This window comes from Laetiporus sulphureus, assembly GCF_001632365.1.
Source record: "Laetiporus sulphureus 93-53 unplaced genomic scaffold LAESUscaffold_8, whole genome shotgun sequence".
Classification (NCBI taxonomy): Eukaryota; Fungi; Basidiomycota; class Agaricomycetes; order Polyporales; family Laetiporaceae; genus Laetiporus; species Laetiporus sulphureus.
In genome coordinates this window covers 1-27,093 of record NW_024468517.1, presented here as the reverse complement: position 1 = coordinate 27,093, position 27,093 = coordinate 1, and the positions used below count along the sequence as shown (strand labels likewise).

Genomic DNA, 27,093 nt, shown 5'->3' with positions numbered 1-27,093 from the left:
CGACAAAAGGAACTGTCATTTTCAACACATGCGTCGTCACAGTCTCTCGCTCTCTTTCCTCCCCTTGTCGGCTTCCCACTCATTCTAGGCATCACATCATGTCCGACTTCCATGACTTTGAACTTGAGTCCCCGCCATGTGGAATTCTACATGTCGGTGACCTCCATTCGCGCAATCCCCGACTTATTATTTGTCCAATTCCATGGCACTGTTGATGCCGTCCTTGCAGTCGTGTGGCTCTTCCGAACGACGTTGTCAAAGACACAAAGGGACAGCATCGGGACTTGCTCGCTTCCACAAGATCAAGAAACTCGTTCTACATGAAGCCGAGGAATGGGCATGCCACGATTGGATTGGGTTTCATGAATCGGCGAGAGAACAGGACGCGAGCGATAAGGCGGCACGTGTCGCCGGTCAGAAGAGGAAGATGTCTGCCGCGAAAGAAGCCGAGGCTCGTTTGCCCGGAGAAACCAGCGGTGAAGCGTACCTGGAAGATGCCCAAGGGGCGGAACAATGATCGGGGGGAAGATGTACCGTCAGCGCAGCATTCTCATCTTGGTACGCTCCATCTGCCTGTGCAACTACTCCCATGCAATCGAGCTGTGCACTTTGGGATGAGGCTTTTTAGCGAGGAGCTGCGTGGCGGCACAGAGCGAGTGATGAATAGTGGAGTTCAACTGGTTGATCATCAATGTAAAGTCCGACTTATATACGGCTGCACTTGGCTTTCTTGGTACCGAGCTGGGTCGCTCATGAGAGAGCTGACAGATGTTCTGCCGCGAGTATGTCTGTCAGTCAGGTACAAGTGTCACACTTTGATACATCTGGAAGTGCGCTAGCGGCAACGATAGCACGAGAACAGCATCACACTTATCCGCATCCAGAGATAGATAGTTGTGTATACGCTTTCGTCTACATGCGAAACTTAATATGCGGATCCAGATCACTCAGCGAACGGGTGGCGGAATCATGGATTCGACCTTGTAAAGTGGCCGGAAACCTGAGAATGCCCGAGATGCCCGCTTGGCTCCTCTAGTTAATATCGCCGGCTGTAATCCATGCTGACCCACGACCACGAGTGCGTGGGTGAGAGCTATGTATTCTCCTGCCTACCAACAGGAACGCAGTGTGATGGACATTAATACGTTAAAACTCGGACGTCGGATAATTCACCGTGTGCCCAGGTGACATTTGCATATTATCAAGATCCAAACATTCCCTCTTGCAGGTATTGCAATCTGACTTGACTTTCCTGTAGTAGCATTGCAAGGCACCTCTCCATAATTGGACGAACGTGATGTCTGTAGATCTGTAACTCCGGAGCAATGGGGACCAACCGGTAATACTATGGCCTTAGGCCAATCTTGGCGCAGCCTGCACCCTGCCAACTAGTAGCACCTGGTGTATGTATCGTCATCCCCTACGTCAGAGCGACATCCTGTGAACGTACGGAGGCGACCATTGGGCCACATTTTCTCGATTCTATGTGATCTGTTCAGCATCTTGGTTGCCCTAGTTTCTCAGCATCTCGGACGTATGTTGCTCCGATTGGACCGCATGGCGACTTTCTATGCTTGGGGAGTAAGTCCCAAGTTCAAATGGAGTCTGCCGAGACTCTGGTTATTGGCTTAATGTATCTCATGCGGCGCTGTATGGCAAGAACTATATCAAAGCGGAAGCAGAGTAGCAGTACTGTGACTCACGGGCCATATTGGTCAGAGTTCTGTCGCGGTCGTGCCTGTCATGATCCCCGGTCAGATCCATATAGATACTAATCTGGCGGATCAGAAAGAGTTTGCGTGATAATACCGGTCATCTGGTCGGGCACTGCGGGGAGCTCGGGGACTATCTGCCCTCTTGCTGGCGGTTAAAAAGATGGAGACGAGCGCCCTTTGAGCCGAATAGGCCGATAGATCAGTGGTGCTTCTCACGACTGCTCAATTCCGTCGGTTGACGGCTACCAGCGATGCGGATAGCCTCCTTGCTACGGATATGAGAAGCCCATAGATGCTTCTCCTTACACGCATGATCGTCTAGACAATCCATAGTAATACTCCTCAGGAATGTGTGGGACCCCAGCTGGCCTCGAGCGCTCTGTCAGTAATTTATTCTCCCGACTCGGAGTCGGGTGTTCACTGGCCTTGGACATCTGGAGGAGATATAACACTCGAAATTGATTCCCCACATACCATTCCCTCCGGTGCCTGCCCTTCCTTCTGCCCAGATCAGAAGCACGATGTTCTATGTTCTCGCTGTGACAACTCCGCTTCTGCTGCTTGCAGGAGTCACTGCTTATGTTCTCTCTACCTTCATTTCACTTTTACTTCGGCAGGGATTATCCCCATTGCGCGACCTTCGAGGACCCGCCTCCCCTTCCTTCTTCACGGGCAACCTGCGCGAAATGCACGACCAAGAAAATAATGATCTAATCGCACGTTGGGAAGAACAATATGGCAGCACCTTCGTGTATCGTGGCTTCATGGGCGGACGCAGACTAATGACCACAGATCCCCTTGCTGTTGGACACATCATGGGCAGGGGTTATGATTATCCAAAACCAGACTTTGTCAGAGACAATCTGGCCAGTATGGCTGTCGGGAAGGAGGGCTTATTAACGGTAGAAGGCGAAGACCATCGCAGACAGGTGCGGTGAACATACGGACATTTGCGATGAACGGAGAATTATTGACACGCATTCTTCTGCGCTCCCATCAGCGACGAATTCTTGTGAGTTCTGATTTCTCGACGGAGTCTGTTGCGGTTCTGGCCATGGGTGCGCGTCTACCAGCGAACGCGGTCACGTTGATGCCACGTGACCGTCGCTCCTTTGAGTCCCACTGTGCAAGTGCCACCGATGCCAGGCCCATGGCATCGCATGATATGCGCACATTATGAAAAGTTGCTATGGCACAATAATTAACACCATGTGTTCTGAACGGGTTTCCCAGAGAACTATGCTTATCCTTTCTCACTCCGGTTTTTGTCTTGATACCAGACGCAAGCCTTCACCTCTTCACACATCAAAACCTTGAGCCCCGTGTTCTGGGCGAAGGCTGTTGAGGTGCGTCTCTCATTCATTAAACCTCTGGTGGCAGCTCGCACTCCCAGGGTAATCTCGGACGAACTTCGCTGTCTGCGAAGTAGTTCTTGCTCTAAGATAGCTCTGGCATGACGAGCCTTGATGCAGTATGAGGCTTCCCGCTAATTGTCTTCTCCACAGCTGCGGGGCGTATTGCTGGACAGCTCATTCTCCTCTTCCCGGAACGCCGCTCCTGCAGATCCTTTTGCAGCAGGTTTGTCATCAAGAGAAAATGACGTGCAAGGCCTCCGAAGCACGTCTTCCGTAACCAGCTCCTTCCTTCTGAACCCTTTCTCTTCCTTTCTGCCGTCCAAGTCCATTGCTCGGCACAAAAAGAAAGCCGTGTCCTTGGCCGCAACAGATCCAGCACCATACCCCAGACCTCCGCATTCGGAAGGATCGTCCTCATTGCCTGGTCTCCCAGAGGTCGACGTCCTCGCGTGGCTCTCGCGCGCAACCCTGGATGTCATAGGCGAGGCAGGCTTTGGGTATCATTTCAACTCTGTCGCAACCGCAGCTAGAGGGACCAGAGACGAGAGCGAGCTCGCCAGAGCTTTCGGGATTATCTTCGATTCTGCACGAAAGTTCAGGACGTTGACGATTTTGCAAGCATGGTTCCCTGTTCTGTCCAAATTCGTGAGTGGCTAGCGTAATGATCACGTCTCATCGCGTCTTCCCTGGAGTCTCTGCAGCAAGCAGCCTGCTAATGAATGCTTTCCGTTGAACAGCGCAGGAACAGTGCCGTCGAGAGGGAAGCGCGAAATGTCATGCACAGCATAGGCCGCTCCCTCATCTCAGAGCGTCAAGCAGCCATCCTGGCAGAGCAAGCTGGAGAACCGCGTAGCGATTCCCAGTCGATTAAAATAGAAGACGATGGAAGAGATCTGCTCACAGTCCTAAGTGAAAAACTTTCGCATCGGCAATGTTGTCGGGGCTGATCATAAGCAACCAGTCCGGTCCAATATGTCATCTGTCCCAGCCCAACGACTCACACCTACAGAGACCCTATGCCAAATATCCACTTTCCTGTCCGCAGGTGAGCGCCGTATCCCATATCCCACTGTCTAAGTGAGAACGGCTCTGAGTCATCTCGTCAGGCCATGAAACCATCTCCTGTGCATTGGCATGGGCCCTATACGCCCTTGCGCGCGCTCCGAGCGTTCAAGGGAAATTGCGGGATGAATTGCGTGCTATTCCCTTCGACCTAGAGTACTTCAATCCGTCCTCTACACTACCTCGTAGTCTCTTTGACGACATTCTAAACCAACCCTACCTGGATTACGTCGTACGCGAGTCGCTGCGTCTGCACGCGCCGGTCACGGCTACAATGCGCGTAGCGGGTATAGACGATATGGTTCCGGTATCGCGACCGTTCGTCGACCGCCACGGCCGGGAATGCACGGTCATACGCATAAAGAAAGGGGACATTATTACAATTCCCTTTCAAGCAATGAACAAGGACAGAGATGTTTGGGGAGAAGACGCGTACGAGTTCCGTCCCGAACGCTGGGAGAGTCTGTCCACGGATGAGAATGGAGAATGTGAAGATGAGCCAAAGCAGAATAGAGCGCAGAGGAGAGCAAGAGGCCCCGGACTCTGGGGAGGTATGATGACTTTCGGAAACAGTAACCCCACCAATGGGAACAGAGCGTGTATCGGCTACCGCTTTGCAATCAACGAGTGGGTGATTTTCACTGTCCTTGCATAATTCGGAGACAAAGTTGCGATTTGATTATGCAGGATGAAAATATTCTTGTTCGCCCTAATTCACGATATCGAGTTTTCGCTCGACCCATCCATTGAGATTGAAAAGAAAATCAAGTACGTATTTTGTCGACGCTTTAAAATAGGTTGTTCCACTCACCGACTCCACCCACATCATGTAGCGTTGTTACTCGGCCCTCCGTCAAGTCGGAGCCAGACATGGGGAACCAGATGCCATTGCGGATACGCAGAGTCCCTGAACATGAAGAGTTCATACATACTGGTGAGTCCCTGTGCTGTCAATGCACACTCGATGTTGTCGAGCGATTTAGGATCGATAGCAGCGTGATCAATCTAACCAGCGATACGTCTCGCTGGCAATACGCGTAGCCTTACGGCTATGATATCCATCACAGTAGATCGCGAGAGCCCTTTGTGATAGTCACAGATGTTGAAGATGTTTGCACTCACCGTATAACCCATGCGTTAGGACGAGGTTGATCGTTGATAAAACACACGTATCATGACTGATCGTAGGGCACTGCGACGCTGATTGACGAGCCGCCCAGGCCACCACATTCATCAATGTTTCTGAGAAGAACTCGATATTTTCCAACAGGTATAGTTACTGCGTACAGATAGATGACCTCGAAATTACAAACGGACGATCCATTCTCGTGTAGTTCGAGACCGTCTAGGGTCCGTAGTTCGTTCCGTCACAGTTTAGCGCAATCCACTAGACCTGATGAAAGATCAGATCGTCAGCAGTGTGCATGAAGGCAAGAGTAGAATAATGAGAAGTCAGGGCCCTCAAGCGTATAAAGAGGACCAGGGTGTTTGTCGTCTGTGGATCCGACTGGTGCACAGCAAAAAGTTCATCACGGACGCAGCTTGAACAGAAACTCACTGTAAATTCATGACAAGCCATCCATAGACAAGCCCATGAGCGTTCGTACATCCACTCCGCATCGCATGATGGTAAGCGATGAAAAATTTGGGGCCTTGTAAATGCGGCAAATTGTTGGCCTCTATTTTGATTGTGGCAATCGGATGCGAGCGCTTCTGATTTTGGAGTTTCGTGCATCTGTACGATGGCAAGTGTATTGGCCCGCGTCCAGAGGGCGTGTCGTGTTCCTGTGCCATGCTCCATCTCTCGAGCAGCGTATGTAAGACGGAGAATACATCAGACACCCATTGGTACGTTTCATGAAGGCCCAACTTCCTGAGCAGATATGACCAACGGTTCAATCCGTTTTCTACAGCTCTCGCAAGGAAGCAGAAGACCGTGGTCGCCGAAGAGGATGACATCTTTGCCTCTGCAGACGCGGGAGAGGATTTGTTTGGCTCCATCGAAACAGCACAGGAAGCTGATGCCATATCAAGCCCGTCCATAGGCGATGTCAAGTCATCTCGCAAGCTGAGCACGAAGGATCGGCTGAAGAGATTCGATGACTTGCGCAAGTTCGTCGCGGACAGGATTGGCAGAAAACCTGTGGAGAAACTTCCTCCCGTTCGCAACACGGCATGGCAGCATCTGTTCATGCTGGCCACAACCAAGGAACAGATGGAAGAGGTGGTGAAGCTGTTCCCTCTCTGGCGAGATTCGAAGAGAGTTTTCGACGAGCAGGCCGCGAAAGTCTTCGTTCGTGAGTCATTAGTCTTTCTGTATTTCAGTCTCGTCTGAACACACGCAACAGGCCGTTGCGAGCAGCTGCACTGTCCGACGCTCGCGTTGAATGTCTTTAGCGACCACTCAAAATACGGATTCGACCTTCCTTCGCTCCCGGTAGCGCGCAACCTCCTCTATGCACTTCACGACGAACATCCCTTACAAGAAACCATCACACTGTCTGCGCTCTTCGGCGTCTACAAGCTCCAGCCTATATCGTCGGATCTGGTGTCTTGCGCAATGCTCACCTTGGCATGCTTCAAGCACGCATCGCCGGAGTCGCTGGTGATCGCACGTGAGATGGTCCCCCATTTGCAGGCGCTGTTGGCAAACACCGATCCGCGTTCTCAGGCGCTACCGCCGGTGCGTGTCACAGACGAAGACAGGGAGAAGGCATGGTTGGCTGTGACATTGGCGAAGATCGAGGAGGAGCTGCAAAAACATGGGATCGAGTATAGGTGGTTGCGGCGGTGGCGGGAGGATAGTGGCCATGCTCAGGTCTCTGCATAACATTCGCTATTTGCTGTGGTAGTTCATGTTATGCTGGTTCAGCCCGCTCATGCGCCCACCAATTTGATGCATTCTGATAGCACATGCACCAATGTACTGAAAGCACTGGCCGGACGAGCTGACATGTAAAGCATAAAAGAATCACTGCCAGCACGCCGCAGATAAATAAGTCAACCAAACAGACGGAAACCGAGAACGTGCAATGAATGCTAGTGTACAAATGTGAAATGCTAATATTGCTGCTCCCATGTGGCGGGTTGTCCCCAGTGACTGTCGAACCAGGTTTTGAGAACGTCTGTGACCTGGTTGTTCCAGCTCTCTTTCATGACATCGTCATTCAGACAAAGCAGAGCGACATTTGGGTTACGCTCAATTCTTCTCAGCATAGAGGATACCTGTCCGGGACTTGTAAGCCGTTCAAAGGCTGACGGTGTGTCTCCTACAATTTGATGCAACAAGTCGACCTGTTAAGTCTTTCAAAGAAACTGATTCTAGCAGGAGCACACACCGATCACGTATCGGTAACGCTGCATCAGTTGCAAGATCCACTGTCGCACATTGACGTTGTGTGTGGTGCCTACGACAGCACGCAAAGAGAAGTCACCATCGTGCCAATCGTGAACCAGCGGCAGATGAGGCTCCTCATCTGTTCGATGTGTGCCAGCTGCTGGCGCGGCGACCGGAGGCATGACTAACTCTGGGAGAGGCAGGAACGCAGAGAGGCCCTGACTGCCACTGGCACGAACAAGTGCCTTTATGACTGCATGTTGTCAGCACACCACACCTCAGCGTGGGCTGACCTGAGAACAGTACGTACCGCAGTCACCACATTGCAACTTATCGAAAGCGATACCTTTGAAGATATCGCTGGCGCGATTACTAGCGTTGGGCGAGAAGCATTCGTCAAATGAGATACTGCACGAGGGTAGTCCTTTCTCGTCCGTGCCGGGTGTGAATGTCGGCCAGTGTTGTTGTCCTCTGGTGCCCAGGCCCGAGTACGGATATCCATCCAGCGATGCTGGAAGCGATCGTGCATCAGTGCAATCGCTCCAGCGAGAGTAAGATTCACACACCAAAAGCATACGAAGTCAGACTTTGCGGCTTGAAGCCGCTTTCCTCTAGCACCTTCGCGACACGCTCCTTCACCATTGTATCTCGGAACCCACTCTGAACCTCCAGTTCGTTCTCACCCAGCACGCCACCGAGTTCCGCCCACGCCTGTGTCGCCTCCTTTTCGCCCCAGCTGCCGTCGACGCCGCCCACGCGCGCGACGACCCAGGCCCACAGCAGCGCCTCTCTTGCGCGCTCGACGACAAAGTGCGCGTGCATGAAGAGCGCATAGACGTCCCCGTCGCCGCGCTCGGTCTCGCGAAATGTGTGCGTGGCGGTCTTTGCGAACGACTCGGGCCACACCACCGCCATCTCTTGCAGGAGTGCGCGGGAGGCGGTTTTGGGCTCGTGCGCGACGTAGGGGCGGTAGCGGGCACCAAAACGTTGGCCTGATAGTTCATGGAGATTAGAGAACTTCTCAATCGGAAATGAAAAATGAATAAGAACGGGATTCGTACTTAGCAGATAGTTGGTCTCACTGAGACTCCGCCATTCGCCTATCGTTCGGTCAGTGACTCGTGCTGGTTTGACGAGGAGATCCGGTTGCATGTGTATCACAATGCCGTATGCTGTGGTAGAAGGTAGAGTGTTCAGTTGAATGTCATGTAGGCAACAACCCATCGCACGAATACTAACATGAAGTGTAAAAGCTGACGGGAGATAGTTCGTTCACCATGAACGTATCATCATTCTGTGTCACCCATGAGGACGCGAAATTTCTGGCGGAAACACAACATACCATATAGATACTGCGTAAGAACCATGTGAGAAATTGACTGCCAAAATGAGACGCCAGACAACGTACAAGTATTCGGATATATCGTCCACATGACTGAATTGTGATTCGATAGCTAGACTGTACAACAATTCAAGAGGGCTTGCAGTATACGATGAGATCATTTACCTGTTAAAGCTCGTGCCAACGTACGGACGGAAGACTTCTGCATGATGAATAATAGAGAGCTCAACGCCGCCTTCTTCCCACTTGTTTGACGCTGTTCCCCTGCTCAAATCCAGCCATTGTGGCATCTGGCCCAGCCTCCACGATTTCGGATCGTGTACTTCCAGCTTATCTGTCAACCAATCGGGCATGGGAAAGTCGGACGTCAGGAGGCGAAAACGGCTCGCATGACCTTTGAAATTGGTGAGAACAGACCGCATGGAGTACCGGAGCTCGTCATGATCACTGGGGCACATGAGGCTAACGCGTTCAAAGCGCAGCAATCGACAAGAGTGCTCACCGATACATCCGCGCCTGACTGGTCGCCTTCGCAGGTCTGTACGGATCGTTTGGGCTGTAATGGCTCTGCGCAGAGCTCTTCGCCTCGTCCAAGAGCACATCAGAACCATTCACCCATGTCCACAGTATGTCGACAGGTTGAATCTGCTCTGCGTGGCAGAGCTCGCCGCGGGCAAAATGAGCCTCGAGGCACGAGTCTGACAGCTCGCGGACCGGTCGTAATGGTGTTCTGGGTGGCGAAGGAAGAGGAAGCCGTGCCGCTTTGAAGGGGAGGTATTGAGAGAATTCGATGAGCTGTGCAGATAGAGCCAGCTCGGACAGCCCGATATCATCGACATCGACTAGCGTGTGTCTAAGGAGGAGGAACAGAGTAAGCAGCGCACCCGTAAAGGCGGCGACGCGCAGTGCTCTTTTCCTTTGGAAGTACAGGTTGCCATAGTTGGCCGGCAGGTAGTTGCGCAGGTAGTTGCGCATGCTAGCCAGCTAGCAGTGTCCGACCCGCATGCAAAGAGTGAAACGAGTACAAAAGTGAAACAAGTACAGAAAGCTGCGACGGGTGCCTGAGTAAGGTCCCATCGACGACTGCTGCGGAGATTCCGCAGTCGACCGTTGTGTGTCGGCTAGTCGGCGCTCGAACCAGAGCCACGGTGTTCTCCGATCATTAATCTTTCGGTCGTTGTCACGACAAAGGCCTAGGGATTATCTGAGTGCCGCCCGGGCCGCTGTTTTAGGTAGACGGAAAATTTCAGGTCAGACGAGCCAGGGTTATCATAAACTAAAATTAGATTGAACCCATTCGGATCAATCTTGATCAGATCATCAGGAGTCGGGGCCTGCCGAGCCTGTCCTGCAGCTTATTTTGTCGTGTGGCCCGCGATTCCTGATGCGCTTAGATTAATACGTGCAGAAATAAGCTGATCCACATACAGTTATCATTTGTATCAGCGCCGACACATGTTCAACACTGCACCTGGCATCTTGCAGAGCCATCGACGCTCTCTGAAACTCCCAAGCTGCTAGTTATGACGATCAATCAGCAAGCCATTCTCTGTCGCGGCCAGAAATGTGTCTTCAAGAACGATAGTTATATCGTCACTTGTGAGAGATGGCGGCATATTCCCGGCCTCAGGTGGCGAGACGTCGAGGCTCAACGTGAACCGAGTCCGTGATATCGCAGAGTCGCCCTGGGTTGACGCATCTTGTGAGAGAAGACTAGACTGGGCGTCCGCAGATTGCTGATAAACCTTGAAATAGTTTTAATCGAATTTGTATTCGCTGAATGAGATGAGCTCGCATACGAACTCGAACAGGAGTTCCCTTCAGGCGGAAGTCGCCCTCCAATGCCAGTGTTCCTCGCGCTGGGTCACCAGAGATAATTTGATAAATTTGTTGGGGCTTCATGGCGACGTTAGCGCTGCTGGATCAGAGTTGAGCTGTACGTGAGCACACCTCGTTGTTCAACGCCCACAACGTGGCTACATAGAAATGGTCCTGCTCAGAGATCCAGCCTATATCGTCGGATCAGGTGTCGTGCGCAATGCTCACCTCGGCATGCTTCAAGCATGAATCGCTGGCGGTCGCACGTGAGATGGCCCCCAACATGCAGGTGCTGTTGGCAAATACCGATCCGCGTTTTCAGGCGCTACCGCTGGTGCGTGTCAGAGATGAAGACAAGGAGAAGGCATGGCTGGCTGGGACATTGGCGAAGATTAAGAAGGCTCTGCAAGATCAAAGGGGGGAAATATAGGTGGCTGCAGCAGTGGCGAAAGGATAGCGGCCATGCTCAGGTCTCTGCATTACAGTCGCTGTTTGCAGGGATATTGCGAATGCGCTGGACGGACGAACTGACATTTAAAGCATAAAGAATTATTGTCAGGATCCCGCAGATAAATCATTTAACCAAGCAGAAGGAAACCGAGAATGTGCAATGAATGCTGGTGTACAAGTGCGAGATGCTAATATTGCTGCTCCCACGCAGCAGGTTGTCCCCAATGACTGTCGAACCAGGTTTTGAGAACGTCGGTGACCTGGTCGTTCCAACTCTCTTTCGTGACATCATCGTTCAGACATAGCAGAGCGACGTTCGAGGTCCGCTCAATTCTTTTCAGCATAGAGGATACCTGTCCGGGACTTGTAAGCCGTTCAAACACTGACGGCGTGTCTCCTACAATTCAATACAACATGTTGACCAGTTAAGTCTTTCAAAAGAAACTGATTCTAGCAGGAGCACACACCTATTACGTATCGGTAGCGTTGCATCAGCTGCAAAATCCAGTGTCGCACATTGACTTCATGTGTGGTGCCTACGACAGCGCGCAAAGAGAAGTCGCCATCGTGCCAATCGTGCACCAGTGGTAGATGAGGCTCATCGTCTATTCGAGGTGCGCCGGCTGCTGGCGCGGTGACCGGAGGCATGACTAACTTCGGGAGAGGCAGGAATGCGGAGACGCCCTGGCTGCCGCTAGCTCGGACAAGTGCCTTTATGACTGCATGTCATTAGCACACCTCAGCGTGGGCTGACCAAAGAAAGTACGTACCGCAATCGCCACACTGCATCTTATCGAAGGCGATACCTTTGAAGATATCGCTGGCGCGATTACCAGCAGTGGGCGAGAAGCATTCGTCAAATGAGATCCTGCACGAGGGGAGTCGTTTCTCATCCATGCCGGGTGTGAATACGGGCCAGTGTTTTTGTCCCCTGGTGCCCAGGTCCGAATACGGATATCCATCCAGCGATGCTGGAAGCAATCGTGGCGTCAGTGCATTCGCGCCAGCGAGAAGAATATTCACGCACAGAAAGCATACGAAGTCAGACTTTGCGGCTTGAAGCCACCTTCCTTTAGGACCTTGGCGACGCGCTCCTTCACCATCGTATCTCGGAACCCACTCTGAACGGCCAATTCTTTCTCATCCAACACGCCGCCCAACTCTGCCCACGCTTGCGCTGCCTCCTTTTCGCCCCAGTTGCCGTCGACGCCACCCACACGCGCGACGACCCAAGCCCACAACAGAGCCTCCCTTGCACGCTCGACGACAAAGTGCGCATGCATGAAGAGTGCGTAGACATCTCCGTCGCCACGCTCGGTCTCGCGGAACGTGTGCGTCGCGGTCTTCGCGAACGACTCGGGCCACATCACCGCCATCTCGTGTAGGAGTGCGCGGGAGGCAGTCTTGGGCTCGTGCGAGACGTACGGGCGGTAGCGGGCGCCGAAGCGTTGGCCTGGTAGTTCATGGAGATCAGAAAACTGCTCAATCGGAAACGAGGAAGGGCACAGGAACGCGAGTCGTACTTAGCAGATAGTTGGTCTCACTGAGGCTCCGCCATTCACCTATCGTTCGGTCAGTCACTCTTGCTGGTTTGACGAGGAGATCCGGTTGCATGTGTATCACAAGGCCGTATGCTGCGATTTATGATAAAAGGTTCAGTCGGATGCCATAGTCCAGAACCCATCGCGCGAATACTAACATGAGGTGTAAAAGCTGACGGTAGATAGTTCGTTCATCATGAACATATCATCATTCTGTGTCGCCCGTGAGGATGCGAAATCTCTGACGGAGACACAACGTACCACATAGATACTACGCAAATCAGGTGAGAAAATTGACCTCCAAAATGAGACGCCGGTCAACTTACAAGTATTCAGATAAATTGTCGACATTACTGAACTGTGACTCGATGGCTAGACTGGAAAACAGTTCAAGGGGGTTTGCGATATAGCATGAGATTATTTACCTGTTGAAATTCGTGCCAACGTACGGACGGAAGACTTCTGCATGATGAACAATAGAGAGCTCAACGCTGCTTTCCTCCCACTTGTTCGACGCTGTTCTCTTGTTCAAATCCAGCCATTGTGGCATCTGGCCCAGCCTCCACGACTTCGGGTCGTGAATTTCCAGCTTATCTGCCACCCAGTCGGGCATGGGAAAGTCGGATGTGAGGAGGCGAAAACGGCTCGCGTGGCCTTTGAAGTTGGTGAGAACAGACCGCATGGAGTATCGAAGCTCGTCATGGTCGCTGGGGCACATGAGGATAACGTGTTCAAGGTGCAGCAATCGACAAGAGTGCTCACCGATACATCCGCGCCTGACTGGTCGCCTTCGTAAGTCTGTACGGATCGTTTGAGCTGTAATGGCTCTGCGCAGAGCTCTTCGCCTCGTCCAAGAGCACATCAGAACCATTCACCCATGTCCACAGTATGTCGACAGGTTGAATCTGCTCTGCGTGGCAGAGCTCGCCGTGGGCGAAATGAGCCTCGAGGCACGGGTCTGGTAGCTCGCGGACTGGTCGTAATGGTGTTCGGGGTGGCGATGGAAGAGGAAGCCGTGCCGCTTTGAAAGGGAGGTATTGAGAGAATTCAATGAGCTGTGCAGATAGAGCTAACTCGGACAGCCCGATATCATCGACGTCCTCCAGCGTGCGTCTAAGGAGGAGGAACAGAGTAAGCAGCACACCCGTAAAGGCGGCGATGCGCAGCGCTCTTTTCCTGTGGAAGTAGATGTTGACATTGTTGGCTAGCAGGTAGTTGCGCATGCTAACCAGCTAGCAGTGTCTGACCTGCATGCAAGAGTGAAACAAGTACGGAAAGCAGCGACGGGTGCCTAAGTAAGGGCGCATAACTGATTGGCGACTGCGGAGATTCCGCAGTCAACCGATGGGCTATGTTGTGTGTCGGCCAGTCGGCGCTCGAGCCACCGCCACGGTGTTTCCGATCATTATTTTTTCGGATCGATTGCTGTCACGACAAGGGGGTTATCTGAGAACCACCCCGGGGCCGCTGGTTTATGCACAGATGGAGAATTTCAGGTCAGACGAGCAGAATTATCATGACTAAAATTAGATTGAGTCTTATCGGGTCGATCTTGATCGGATCATCAAGAATCGGGCCCTGCCGAGCCTGTCCTGCAGCCAAACTCCTGATGCGCTTAGATTAATACATACAGAATAAACTGATCCACATACAGTCTCCCTTAATATCAGCCCCAGCACATGTTCATTACTGCACCTGGCACCCTGCAGAGCCATGGACGCTCTCGGAAAGTCCCAAGCTGCCATTTATAACGATCAATCAGCAAGCCATTCTCTGTCGCGGCCAGAAATGTGTCCTCAAGAACAATAGTTGTATCGTCACTTGTGACAGATGGCGACATATTTGCGGCCTCGGGTGGCGAGACGGCGAGGCTCAGCGTGAACCGAGTCCGTGATATCGCAGATTCGCCCTGCGTTGAGGCATCTTGTGAGAGAAGACTAGAGTGGGTGTTCGCAAGTTGCTGATAAACCTTGAAATACACTACGTCAATTTTGTATTCGCTGAATGAGATGAGCTCGCATACGAACCCGCACGGGAGCTCCCTTGGAAGGCGCAAAATCTCCCTCCAATGCCAGTGTTCCTCGAGATGGGTCGCCAGAGGTGATTCGACAGATCTGTTGCGGCTGCATGGCGACGTCAGCGCTGCTGGATCAGAGTCGAGCTATACGTGAGCGCACCTCATTGCTCAAAGCTGACAACGTGGCTACATAGAACTGGTCCTCCTTAGAGATCCACTCGGCCTTAGTGCTTGCTTCTTGTTCTTCAAGCCCATTTTGAGCGCGCTCAATTGCTGCGAGAAGCAACCGGGTCGGATTAGTGTTATCCAGGGAATGTATGAGGTTCCCCTCAGATCTGACGAGGCCGTTTCAGAAAGCCACTCGAGAAGGAAGCCGACACGCCAGCTCACTCTGTCACAATCATAGGCGGTGTCAGCGCTTGCAGTCCGGGGAAGGCAAGATGGGAACGCGATGGTGACGGGGATGACAAGCACAGTCCGACAGCACCAGAAGAGTAGATGGAGTTTCCCCGGAACAGTGTGTACGGTCTTCCGGTGATGAACGGGGTCGATGCGCCAATCATACCTATCTTGTCGAGACGAGTAAATGCGACATGTTTGACTGAAGATTGGAATAGCGGCTTACCGATGCTGGTCGCGACCGGTAAAGTATGAAGCGCGTTTGACAGACCTTCCGGGGACCCATCGGACAAGTAAATTACAGTGTCTAGATCATCGCGTCTTTTCATGATAATCTGCACGGGGTCATATGCTCAAAACAGGTTGTGCTCACTGCAAAGACTGAATCTCGGGCGGAAGAGCATATTCACGGCTATTCTTGGCCCAGACATCGTCCCAGTGAAGGCCATTCCTGTGACTGGGAGCATCCGCGCGTCCATTATCGTCGCTTCTCCTGTTCGAATGCCATCGTCCGACCTGTGCGGCCTGCCTGCCGGGGACAGTACTCCGAAAAGGGGTAGCACTGCTCTTGTCGAATACCGCCACAGAGCAACTGAATGCGCCTTCCCTTGACAGCATTCCATTGTCTAACTGAGATGAGAGACATCCAACAGACTGCTCCGTGAGCGAAGTCAAGTGCGATACCAGGGAAGAGACCTCTGACGCATCGTGAGAAGAGGAAACCGAGAGCGCGAAGAACGTGATCTGGGAGGAGAAAGACGAGCGGATGCGGGAGAGATGTGAGAGGATCTCCGAAGAGCTTTTTGAGAGAATCGTGCTCATGTGGAGGGCCATTTCGTTCAACAACAGGGTGCGTGCACTAAGCTACTATTTTCAGGAGGGAAAGTCAGAACGCGTGACCCGCTCCGAAACGTACCGTCAGAGGCTGACCGCTAGATCTACAAGAGTTTCACTCCCTGTTCAGATATACTTCCGCGCCATATGGCTTAGCATGTAGTACCAGATGCCAAGGAGCTTGGACGGCTCAAAGCGGCCGCATCTGCGGCGAAGCGTGGTCACCTGATCTACAACCGTGACGCGTTAGTGGCGTCGAATAGACACGCGTGTGGCTACACGCTCAGACGCAGTGATCCCACGAGCAGAGCCATACAATCCACAAAAACACTGTTATTTCATTCTAATTTACAATACACAGATCTACAAGGAATCCGAGAGTCCGTGATGAAAGATGAGATGCGAGACAACAAGATATGATGAGAGATGTTACATTCTGGTATCATGAGCAATGCTGTAGAGCAAACGACTGGAACGTACCGATAGCAGCGAAAGAGAGTGGAAGAAGAAAGGGCTTATACGTCATATCGTATTGCACGATACGTCTGACAGTCTGAAGGCTATGGAGAGCCGTCCAGATTCTCGGGACTCCCAACACTAGGATGCGACGGTTCTAGCTTTGCCACGTTCTGTAGAAAGCGCTCCACGACCAGCTTGCCGCGGCGCAGATTCGACAGGGATATTCGCTCGTTCGGCAAATGGGCCTGGTCCTATAGTGAAGGGCGTATGAGCATGCACCGTCTCATACAGAACAAACACCCTGATGGGCTTACCGAGCTCTGGCCCATTGGCAGGTGGAGCGCATGGCAGGAGAACTCTTTCTCTAGATACGGAAGGGACGGTATGGACTGCGAAAATACTTAGCATCCTGACATGCACGTGTACTCAAGATCTAACGGCTCACCCCGCCCTCTCGTATCCGCAGAGGCTCCTGCCCCCACTCGTCTCGCACTGCGTCCTCAAGTGCGTGGAACCACGGATCATCCAGGTTCCCGAGCCACCAGTCCGCGGTTCGGTCTATGCGGACCTGCAGGACCAGCGAAGTCAGATGTTGATCACAACGAGCGAAGACCGCGAACGGTACCTTCAGCTTGTTTGGCGAGTGCATCTTCTCAAAGGACCACTGAAGATGTTCACACAAGGCGTTCGCGACAGTGTTCAGATCCTGGTCCGGCACGATGCGCAGGGAGACATGAGCTTTCACTGTCGCAGGTATGACTGTCGAGTCTGCGATGGAGACAAGTAAGCAGTATGTCCCAATTTCTCCCATAAGATGACATACTCCGTGGACCAGATACCTCGACATTGTGCACTGTTAAAGACGGTTCGCGCCAACGTGCAGCAAGTGAGGATGCTGGCGTATGCGTGATCCCTGAAAGCACCGAGTATAAATGCTCCTCCTCTCTCGTTATCGGGTGCACACTGTCATCTGAGGAAGAACATAATTATTCAGCCTTGCGATTCAAACGAATCTCAGGCATACTCACAGAATCCGGGTATTGTCACGCGATTTTGCCCATCGATGAGGGTGCCGAGGAGCTTGAGCCTACAAGACAGGACAGATCAGCTATTTCAGCATCTCGCTAGACCTACCGAGCACTTACATGTCCAGCATAGGTTCTACCGTAGCTCCTCCATCCACGCCAGAATGCCGATCGGGTCCTTTGCAGGAAATCTGAAAACCCACCATAAGCCCGATGAAGAGCCGAGGCAAGCGAGCTCCTCACCTCGACGTGACAATGCACCACCCCGCGTAATCCATACGTGATGCAAGGCGTGTCCTCCGCAATCCACGTCGAATTGCTGGTCCACAAATTCCTATATGAGCGAGGATCCGCAGTGCGCGGGAGTGCAACGTAACATACCTCACAAGAATAGCATCGATCGGCCCGATTGCATCCTATCACACGAAGTTGTTCCCGTTAAGCGTCAGCCAACACTGCCACAGAGCATGCTATCGAGCTACGAACCTTGTTCTTCCGTACCGTCTCAGCGAATCCTCCGCTCCCCGCTTCCTCCTCACCCTCGATCAAGAGCACCAGATCAAGATCAAGCGCACGTCGACGGAGCAATTCTGCGGCCGCGCACGCCACAGCCACGACGGGGCCCTTGTTATCAGTTGCGCCACGGCCATACAGATAGCCATTGCGTCCAGTCAACGTAAAGGGATCAGACTGCCATCCTCGGTGAGAAGCGGCGATAACATCGTAGTGCCTGATGCAGGACGCATATCAGCGGCGATCGTCTCCCCGCGTATGGAATTAGACAAACCCGTAAAAGAGGATTCGCGGACGCTTGCGCTTCGTTTGCGTCCCTTGGAAGGTGGCGAAGACAAGGGGATTTGTGCTGTCACCAGTCGGTAACTGTCGTTTCATGATTGGTGAGCATCATGAGAACCTTGACACGGCAGGAACACACCAATGAAGACACAGCTCCGAGCTGAGTGAAGCATTTGCGCAACCAGATCGCCGCTTGCCGGCAATCCTCCCGATGCGCAAGGGAATTGCTGACGCTCGGGATCGAGACGAGTTTAGATAAGGCATACACCATTGTTTCTGCCGTATAGACGATCAGCTTCTTGAGGAAAGGAGACAAATGTCAAGAAACCCACCATTGCTTGCGTCGCCGAGATCGATATCAAATGTCAAGGACAATGGACTAAGCAGCTTCAATTTCGGTGGCTCGACCTCCCAGATCTGACAATCATTGTTGGATATTGCAACGTCAACAGCGTGCTCTCAAGACGCACTTTGATGTTATCATCGTTCGCGCCTGTCACCAAAGCGAACACGGCCGGGGAAGAGCATGCTGTCGTGTCCGATTCGCGCAGGTCGGCATCGGCAGATGGGGAAGATGGAATGCTGGTTACAATTGAGGAGAGGACGATTCCTTCGTGGGCTTTCCAGGATGCAGTGCAATCAAACTGGGAGGACCAGCGCTACCAAGACCGTAAGACCCGCCACGTCAACCGCTGTACATATCCCACGCTAAACAAGGCGCACCTGTACTTCTCCGTTGGCAGAGCATACATATAAGTCTGAATGGAGTAGTGACAAGGAAAGGATGTCCACATTCTAGGATGACGAGTCAGAACCATGCATGCGATTCACATTGATGTAGTTTTACCTCAACCACGATGAGAATGCGAACAAGAGTTCGAGTCTCAAGGTCCCAGACCTTGACATGCCCATCTTGGCAACCAGCGAAGACCGTCTCACCGCGCACTGCGACCGCGAGCACTGCACCTGTGCAACACTCGAACGTGTGCAGGAGAATCGGTGTTGGGTTCCCAGGAGCCAATTGCCACAGCTATCGTTATGTCATCAAACCGAAGCGCCGAGATTTAGCCAGAAGCGCAGCACTTTAAGCTCAGTGCACACGCACCTTCACAGTCTCATCGCCACTTCCGGTGACGAGCTGTAGATCGCGCATCTCGCCATCTGCCTCCGCTCCGAAGGGCGGATCGTCCGAAGCTTCACGCGAGCTCGGGACCAGCGCCATGCAGTAGATATATCCGTAGTGGGCGGAGTAGATCACATTTGCTGGTGGTACCTGCAGCATGATCAAGGGACGCTGCAGCGCTTGCGTTGAGCTCGAAGGCGAGCCGGATGTGCTCGGTAGGGAGGATGACGTCAACGGAGGTGTCGGAGGAGGCGAGCCACTCGAGCAGCCCAAGCACGTCGGATTGCGTGCGAATAGATCCGCGGGGCGGCGCTGGTATTGCGGGTAGCTGTCAAAGAACTTGTGCACGCGACGTGTTGGTGTGGAGCGCCCGCTGGCGTCGGGCGAGTCGAGGAACGTCGATCCGGAGGCAAACGAACTTGAAGAGGGGAATGGCGATACGGGAAAGGTGAACCACTGCAGAGACGTGTCTTGGCACCCGATGTAGAGTGTCCGAAGCGCAGGAGACCAGGCGAGCGAGAAGAGGTCGCCTGCATCAGTTTCGCCGTGCGGATTGAGAATATAGAGTGGACAGAGAGACCGCGTGCTCCAAATCTGAGGTGAAGGAGAGGTGAGAGTTTATTGCGCAGTATACAACTACGACATACACGTATTGTGCTGTCGCCTGTGTAGTGTCTTCAGCATGACCAGCGAGAGGGTGACAGTCGCGCAATGCTCACCAGATGCGCTAAAGAGCCACTCCTTGTCAGGGGCGTACTCGAGGGCGAGGACACTGCCAGTATGTCCTCTGAGCGAGGTCTTCAGTTTGAGCGTGTGCTTGTCCCATACCTGCGCATGCACAGATCCGATCATTCAGTATCGAACATCGATAGCGTGATTGGCGGGGCGAGACTGACGGAGATATCTCCGGTGGGGCTGCCGCTGTAGACGTGACTCGCGTCGGCGGCCAGACTGAGGACAGAGTTCTGTTCCTGGCGGAGTGTATGAAAGAGCTTGGGGGGTCCGCCAACGTTGTCGAACGGCCTGCTGAGAGATGCTGCTTCGTCGCATTCGCCGTTGAGCTCTGCGGACATGACGAGACACATGCGGACGTACGATCCGGGATTGTTGGACTCAAAGGTTTCGCCATTTTATGGCGAACCGACGTAGGGCTGCTGGGATGGCGTTTCGGAGAGTTGGCAGGTTAGAAACGGAAGATGGCAGATTGGAGGAGATGGAATGGAATCGGGAGGCAGAGAGAGGTGGCTCGGATGCTCCCGTGCTGCGCTGCGCCTCCACGCGACTCGCGACCTCGAGCGTCTATTACGCCTCGTTTCGCCATCCTTACTCAAACGCTTCCTCCACCGCATCAAGCATTTGCGATTGATCCAGTGCATTTCCATTCCACAGGTTCGCGCTTACTGGCACCCGTTAAAACTCGACGTTGGCACTCTTGAAACTACTGCTGATCCACTGCCGCATCGATCCTACCTACTTGCTCACCCGGATGCCTGTGACGGTATCTGTTCAGCATCTTGACGTACCGGGATGGTGGGGGTGCTAATCTCGCCGTCATAATCGCGAACGACGTCTATCGCCAGCCGTACTGGATCTTTGATCGTACTCACGATGCACGCCCGCCGTCCGATGCTCGTGGGGACGCCAAGCGGGTTTACAACGGCTTTTAAGCCGCAAGTGACCTGTGCTTTGATGCTGCTATGTGTATGACCTCGGATGCCTGGAAGATACCGTGGTTACAACTGGAAATTTAGCTGACACTGCGCAAGGGCTGAAGTATCTCGGCCGCCTGTAGACAGCGTGATGGTCGTTGTTTCGGTTGTGACATTATTCGGGCGACAAAGGCTCTTCTTACGTATGTGGTCTCAAGGTGCAAACTCAGATGCTAGGTCTTGCCTCCAAATCAAGCGAGACGTTTGCTCTAATCTCAGATTGAAGTCTAACAGTTCAATCACAAGCGTGCGTATTTATGCCAGGCTTCCCGCTTTCGTTGACTGCAGTGTTTATTGATAGACAAAGATCATTTCCATGGTGTCAGTCGCGTGGAATCAACTACTAGATCCCGTCGAGTGTGGTCGACGTAGCAGACGTGCACTCACGACATTCTAATGCGCACCTTGCGCAATGAGCATTCCGCAGTTCAGTGATGCCGGTGTGTTCTAATTGCAGCATAGCTCCTTGCTTTGGAAATTAGAAGGAACGAATGCGCTGGATTCTCGAATGACAGAACTTTACCATGCGTAGGCCTCAGAGCTCCGAGGAGTGATGCGCTCGTCCAAGGCTAGAATGTGTCAAAGTATGTGGTCGCCGACGCTCGGAATGACTGCTGATGCAAAGCCAATAATCGCGTCATACTGCGTCCGATGCCCGGAATTACGGAGGCAAGTCATCGCAAAGAGCGCAATTCGCTACGCTGTATAGGGACCTATTTAGAGCCACTGATGAACGCACTGGGCCGCAGCTTCGTCGGCTCGAGATCACGCATATGCAGGGTCAACTGTTTGGCTACTCGCTGCCCGCTGCTTGACTGGCAGGGGCGAAAAGCGCTGGGCTATGGATTTATATAGAAGCTCCAGTAAAGACGAGGCGCTACCAATACCGACTTGCCCGCGAAATGGCGTCGTCGCACCAATGCAATTCATCAGGCTATTGTCGGTTCTTCTTGTCGCTCAGGGAGCGCTCCTTGACACGCTGCTGTCCTGATGACCTCATGCGTCTTCACTCCAGTCCTCGACCTCTGGAGTGAATGTGGCATTGGTGGGAAAGCACTCGGCGCTATTACTTTCGTCTAAAACAACAAGCAGAACAGGGTGATCACCCGGAAGTGCGGTGGGCTCGCTGAAAATTGTGGCACTAAAGCACGGACGCATTCGCATATCCAGACATTTTATTGATGCTTACGTCCTTCGCAGTGGCTCGCTCGTTTCGGCCGCAGCATCGGATACAGTCATTTGGGGGGACGGTGACAAACAATTGGTTCGGGGCATTTGCACGACTTTACAACCACTCTATTCGACACAGGAGATGAGTTGGTCACGATATATGCAAATAAATGCCAGAGTGCTCAACTGCAACGGACATGCACGTTCTATACTGCTCCCGAAATAATGAGCTGCAAAAACCCATGCCGTTCGTGAGTTTTTCTGCAACATCGTGACATATGAGATGCGCTGAGAAGTACTGCTGCAGAGGTATCTTGGCTTCTTACGTCGCAGATTGTTGCCTATATATTCCAAGGTTAGGCAAATAGGAACCCCTATAGATTCGTCGAGCCGTGTTTCAGGGCACGTGCTATCAGTGCTGACCGAGGTCAGATCATGATCAATGCTTGACAAGCCAGTGGTTCCATGATATCTATCGAAACTTTGACTGTGAAGAAACCGGTTCGGTGGACACTGACAATAATACAGACTACGGTACCAACGAGGACAGACTGTCGAATTCATTCATAGTATAGATCGTCGTGCAGCCATGCGGTGGCCTGGCAGGTTTGCACAGTGCACCGCTAGCCTGATTTTGCACCTTGAACTCAACGATGGTCACGATCGATAGTAACAATACAGGTGTCGGAAAGCAATTCACATTGTCCAACGATCAACTCAAAATCAGTGCATGTTCTTGGTACCAATGTCAATGTGAACAGAGACCTGGGTACTCACGATGGCTGTGGATCTCATTTTCAAATTCGTAGTACCTGGATCTGTTGAACACCCCGGTGTGGCATTTGGCTTGTCCTGAGAATCAGTCTCTCACATAGAATCATCTACGAGAACTTACGCGGGGCTGCTGCAGCGGCTCGTTGGAGTACACATAGAAGCAAGCTGAACAACTCACTTACGTTCCTGATGCGTTGTTCTCCGCGACTCGAATGAACCCTTACGAGGTTCCATGACCTCTAACGTTCTCATTGCTGGGTGACCAGTTTTTGTATCCTTGTCAGCGAAGACGACAGTGAACTCGTCGTGCCTCATAAGGTCCGGTTAGTGGATGGCGGAAATCTCAACGAATTTTCATGCAAAAGAGGACAATGAGATGCGCATGTGAGCATTTGAACATTTGAACGGTGGACCGACTCGTGATGATGATCACCCTCAGATAACGCGAGAGTTCAAACGTTCAAGACTGGCAGCGTCCTGGGAGTCTGGGACGCGCCACTGTTCGCGTCCTTCGCGGCCGTTGCATGACTTCTCATCAGGAAAAACTCAAATCGACTTGTGACTCGAGAACCTCCTTTTTGACTTGTTCTTGCTGGTATTGGCTTGTGCATAGTCTCCCGTGGGCAGACGAGACAATTCCTTCATCCTCCGCAGGAACGCTCCGGATATCCTCGTCTGACCAATAAGTGCACAATAAGAAGCTTCCGACCCAGAAAAAAAGTTCAAAACAGGAAGGCCCTGAGACTTTCTCGAACTTACTGTCTTTTTTGGCGACGGCAAGCGGATCAAAGTGTCCTAAGCTGTAATTGAGTTTTCCTGATGCCGGCTGAGCGTGCGTTCTCTTCCATGCTCATAAACAGCGGTCTTGCTTCGCTGAAGCCGCTAGTAGTGGCAGATGGTCATATCACACCGTGCTATTGGTCACCGGGGCTGCCACAAGACTATAGCATGCTATAGGATAATCCATCCTCCCATGTGCCTCCCTCGATAAAAACCGCGATTGCATTCTTCAGCCGCAACATCCGCTGCCCTTTATCGTTGAAGCTACTTGCTTGACTGAGCAAATCTCGATGTTTACTGCAAGTCCCCGACTCAACCCACCATTCCGCGCGGATCACATTGGTTCGCTCAAGCGGCCTGTTGCTCTCCTCCAGAAACGAAAGGAGTTGGACGAGGGGAAATGCACTCAGGAGGAACTGCGAGTGGTTGAAGATGAAGCCATAAGGAGCATCATCAAGATGCAGGGAGACGTTGGGATCAAGGCGATCACGGATGGCGAATTCAGGAGGTACGTCCACCGTTTTGAACAATACTTCATTGTAACATGTTGATTGACGACACGCGTTATAGACACATGTTCTATGATGGTGTGTTCGACAACCTTGAGGGAATGAAATACATTCCAGTCGGTTCGTCCGATCCATCGACTTACAGCTTCAATGACCAAGACTGATCAATTGCGTGTTGCCTAAAAGTACCAATTGAGTGGTTTATGGTAAGTCGGGCTGTGAGCATTTATAATACAATATCTGAAAGTTGTGATGATCAGGATTACGTGCCTGATGTAGACGCTTTCAAGCAACATAGCTTCAAGGCTGCCGCGTCTTATCTGTGCGAGGTCAGATGACTGCGGCTTCTTTTTACGCGTTATCCTGATCCCAAAATACTTTTATCTAGTCCAAGTTGAAGCGTATCAAACCTTTCTATGTTGACCAATATGAGGCGCTAAAGCAGCTCACGAAGCTGGAGGTGCGTTTCTGAGCATGAGCACGTCACGCAGATGGCGAGATGATTACTTTGGCATCCATAGGAGCATGGCCACATCAAAATTACTATGTGTGCTCCGGAATGGTTCCACTTGCGCCACGGGCCATACGCGTACCCCAAATCTGTTTACAAGAATGACGGTGGGTGGTCAACCTCAGACGATGTGGACGTCAATGTAACTTCTCTCCATGTTGGACAGAGGAATACTTTGCGGACATCATACAAGCGTATCGTGAAGAAATCAAGGACCTTTATGCCGCAGGGTGCAGTGCGTATGCGTTCTGCTCAGTGTCTTGTCGCTATTCACCGCATATTCTACTCTACAGGAAATATCCAGTTCGACGACCCGCTCCTCGCCTTTTTCTGTGACGTGAAGATGCTCAAGGGCATGGAAGAGCAGGGCGTTGATCACGAAGCTCTGCTCAACCTGTACTGCCGTGTATACCAGGACTTGCTGAGAGGACGGCCCGCGGACATGACCGTCGGTATACATCTGTGTCGAGGGAATTTCAAGGTGTGTGTTGGCACGTGCAGCATAGCATACAAGAGTTAGATATACATTGTGTTCATAGGACGGACGCCACTTCAGTGAGGGTGGATATGACCGCATCGCCATCAAGCTCTTCCAGGAGATTCCTGCTGATACCTACTATGTGCGCACCCGTATTTGCCTCCATCCTGGGACAGAAAAGAGATATTGATGGTTGATATGTGCAGTTGGAGTATGAGACCGAACGTGCAGGAACCTTTGAGCCACTCCGTTGGCTCCCGCGAAACAAGTCCGTCGTCTTGGGTATTGTCTCCAGCAAGTTCCCCAAGATGGAGGACAAAGAAGGCCTGATCAAGCGAGTGCACGAAGCAGCGGAGGTGATCGCCAACGGGGATCAGAAGCGCTCCAAGGAAGAGGCGCTGAACCAGTGCGTCCATCGTCTTGATTGTATTTGACCATTTCTTATGCTATTCCGGCATGACATTGTAGGATCTGTATCAGCCCGCAGTGTGGGTTTGCGTCGCATGCGGAGGGAAATCTTGTGACGGAAGAACATGTGGTGCGCAAGCTGCAGTTAGTCGTCGACACGGCCAAAGCGATTTGGCCGGACGCCTAGGTGCGATGTCAATATTGGGTCTCTCAGTGACCATTTGGTTGTACACTATGCATATTGCGGTCTGCTGTGAATTTCTGTTGCTAGCGAGAAATGTTACGCCGATTCTAGCTCATTGCTCGCATCTGTGAGTCGGCTGCTTGCTTGCATAGCGCCGACTCATTCTCAGAAGTGATGTCGTGTCAGAAGGTGAAATGTTCAGCTTTCCACGCGCCTGCTAGCTAGCCGCGCATCGAGCAACGCCTCGCAGGATCAGCCATCTCTCCATCTCTCCCCGCAGGTCATCTGTGTATCAACTTGTTGCACACCGTCGCTCCGAGGTCATATGTATACGATCGCTTTCAGCTGTGACAGCCATCTCGGCCAATGTCTGCTATCCTCCGCTTCCATCAATGTCGGCAAGCTTCGTCACACAAATGTATGACTACTGGTCTGGTCCTCACCGTGCACATGCGGTCGTAGGGAAATGCTGAACATGTCAAGATGCTGTTGGTTGGAAGAACTTCCAGACATGGTCTACAAGTATAAGAAACAAGATTCTTTGCCTGCCACTCACCCCAGACATGGGGCCATTTTTCTGCATGTAAAATGGAAAGAAAATGTGAATTAGTATTATAAAAATTGGGTATCTATTTGTCAAACCGGCAGATTGCTTTACACATTGGGCATTTGTAAATGATAATGGGATTATAAAATATGCTTAACCATATCGTAAGGGCAAATCTTATGTCTATTTCATGAATTTAACACAAGGATTTACGCACACTACAATTAATGTCACAGATTTTGGATATATGATGGGCAACCACACTTTTGCATACTTTGTCTTTTAGAAGGCACTTTGGAACTTATTATCACACAGGATATGCATAGATGGCAGATTATGACTCATTATTTGCGCTCGTGACAAAGTACAGACGACTAACTACTGTCTTTTTAAGACATAGATCAGGTCATTATACGACACCGTGATCTCCACCGGCTGCGGACGCGGCTTTTTCTTAGACCTCCAACGAGGCAGCTTCGCTTGAGGCGGCCGTAACAACCATGTCCCCTCGCCACCTGATACTACAAATGCCACTGTACCGGTATGTTCACCTGCGATGACCAGGGCATCATTGTTGATTTTGGGAGGGCATGTCTCGAACGACGTCGCAGGAAGTGTGTATCTTCGATAAAGCCCACGTCCTAGGTACGATTTCACGGGAAGCTGGTCGAAGCCGGACAAAGCTAATGTCTCGTCGATACAAAGGTCGACTTCGCAGCGCCTGTTGTCGACAACGCGGATGTGTTCGGTG

General features: G+C 52.0%; 8 protein-coding genes across 8 annotated transcripts; 3 read left to right on the top strand and 5 right to left on the bottom strand.

Annotated features, from left to right (window-relative positions):
- Positions 1-2,123: 2,123 nt before the first annotated feature.
- On the top strand, positions 2,124-5,183 carry LAESUDRAFT_674818 (cytochrome P450). The gene is made up of 10 exons (XM_040905573.1): positions 2,124-2,644; positions 2,716-2,727; positions 2,996-3,061; positions 3,221-3,715; positions 3,808-3,979; positions 4,032-4,115; positions 4,177-4,759; positions 4,820-4,900; positions 4,966-5,066; positions 5,125-5,183. Exons 1-10 carry the CDS (start codon positions 2,237-2,239, stop codon positions 5,130-5,132), a joined length of 2,010 nt encoding a protein of 669 aa, XP_040766832.1. The 5' UTR covers positions 2,124-2,236; the 3' UTR covers positions 5,133-5,183.
- A 690-nt stretch (positions 5,184-5,873) lies between these two features.
- LAESUDRAFT_722793 (uncharacterized protein) lies at positions 5,874-7,400 on the top strand (the record flags this gene model as incomplete). Its single annotated transcript, XM_040908276.1, has 3 exons — positions 5,874-5,980; positions 6,046-6,429; positions 6,481-7,400. Coding segments are annotated over 3 exons (973 nt in total), but the record flags the coding sequence as incomplete, so codon positions are not given.
- On the bottom strand, positions 6,701-9,921 carry LAESUDRAFT_722792 (uncharacterized protein). Its single transcript, XM_040908275.1, is given in 14 exon segments — positions 6,701-6,718; positions 6,729-6,976; positions 7,098-7,401; positions 7,449-7,453; positions 7,476-7,722; positions 7,780-7,980; positions 8,024-8,026; positions 8,039-8,461; positions 8,531-8,641; positions 8,709-8,764; positions 8,977-9,258; positions 9,314-9,773; positions 9,786-9,820; positions 9,840-9,921. Coding segments are annotated over 11 exon segments (1,998 nt in total). The 5' UTR covers positions 9,787-9,820; positions 9,840-9,921; the 3' UTR covers positions 6,701-6,718; positions 6,729-6,976; positions 7,098-7,192.
- Positions 9,922-10,328: 407 nt separating this feature from the next.
- Positions 10,329-10,876, bottom strand: LAESUDRAFT_712241 (uncharacterized protein; the record flags this gene model as incomplete). The annotated part of the gene is made up of 4 exons (XM_040906889.1): positions 10,329-10,556; positions 10,615-10,707; positions 10,762-10,820; positions 10,858-10,876. The coding sequence occupies 4 exons, from the start codon at positions 10,874-10,876 to the stop codon at positions 10,329-10,331; spliced, it is 399 nt and encodes a 132-aa protein (XP_040766829.1).
- Positions 10,877-11,071: 195 nt separating this feature from the next.
- LAESUDRAFT_537492 (uncharacterized protein) lies at positions 11,072-14,032 on the bottom strand. Its single transcript, XM_040902857.1, has 10 exons — positions 13,383-14,032; positions 13,046-13,327; positions 12,947-12,997; positions 12,882-12,891; positions 12,779-12,833; positions 12,603-12,713; positions 12,107-12,532; positions 11,850-12,050; positions 11,547-11,798; positions 11,072-11,476 (listed from the first exon to the last, which is right to left on the bottom strand). Exons 1-10 carry the CDS (start codon positions 13,841-13,843, stop codon positions 11,268-11,270), a joined length of 2,058 nt encoding a protein of 685 aa, XP_040766828.1. The 5' UTR covers positions 13,844-14,032; the 3' UTR covers positions 11,072-11,267.
- Positions 14,033-14,286: 254 nt separating this feature from the next.
- On the bottom strand, positions 14,287-15,870 carry LAESUDRAFT_712239 (uncharacterized protein; the record flags this gene model as incomplete). Its single annotated transcript, XM_040906888.1, has 6 exons — positions 14,287-14,589; positions 14,648-14,743; positions 14,798-14,972; positions 15,028-15,202; positions 15,263-15,357; positions 15,410-15,870. 6 exons carry the CDS (start codon positions 15,868-15,870, stop codon positions 14,287-14,289), a joined length of 1,305 nt encoding a protein of 434 aa, XP_040766827.1.
- Positions 15,871-16,191: 321 nt separating this feature from the next.
- On the bottom strand, positions 16,192-20,518 carry LAESUDRAFT_722787 (Zn-dependent exopeptidase). Its single transcript, XM_040908274.1, has 21 exons — positions 20,368-20,518; positions 20,169-20,308; positions 19,992-20,100; positions 19,920-19,936; positions 19,255-19,866; positions 18,997-19,179; positions 18,873-18,944; positions 18,620-18,808; positions 18,482-18,566; positions 18,289-18,425; positions 18,142-18,233; positions 17,841-18,084; positions 17,736-17,770; positions 17,598-17,673; positions 17,475-17,545; positions 17,358-17,416; positions 17,153-17,299; positions 16,955-17,097; positions 16,775-16,897; positions 16,644-16,718; positions 16,192-16,580 (listed from the first exon to the last, which is right to left on the bottom strand). Exons 1-21 carry the CDS (start codon positions 20,399-20,401, stop codon positions 16,431-16,433), a joined length of 2,793 nt encoding a protein of 930 aa, XP_040766826.1. The 5' UTR covers positions 20,402-20,518; the 3' UTR covers positions 16,192-16,430.
- A 3,477-nt stretch (positions 20,519-23,995) lies between these two features.
- On the top strand, positions 23,996-25,798 carry LAESUDRAFT_647583 (UROD/MetE-like protein; the record flags this gene model as incomplete). The annotated part of the gene is made up of 11 exons (XM_040904061.1): positions 23,996-24,213; positions 24,276-24,334; positions 24,401-24,420; positions 24,475-24,543; positions 24,603-24,674; positions 24,736-24,832; positions 24,892-24,960; positions 25,019-25,206; positions 25,265-25,345; positions 25,410-25,609; positions 25,672-25,798. The coding sequence occupies 11 exons, from the start codon at positions 23,996-23,998 to the stop codon at positions 25,796-25,798; spliced, it is 1,200 nt and encodes a 399-aa protein (XP_040766825.1).
- Between the last annotated feature and the right edge of the window lie 1,295 nt (positions 25,799-27,093).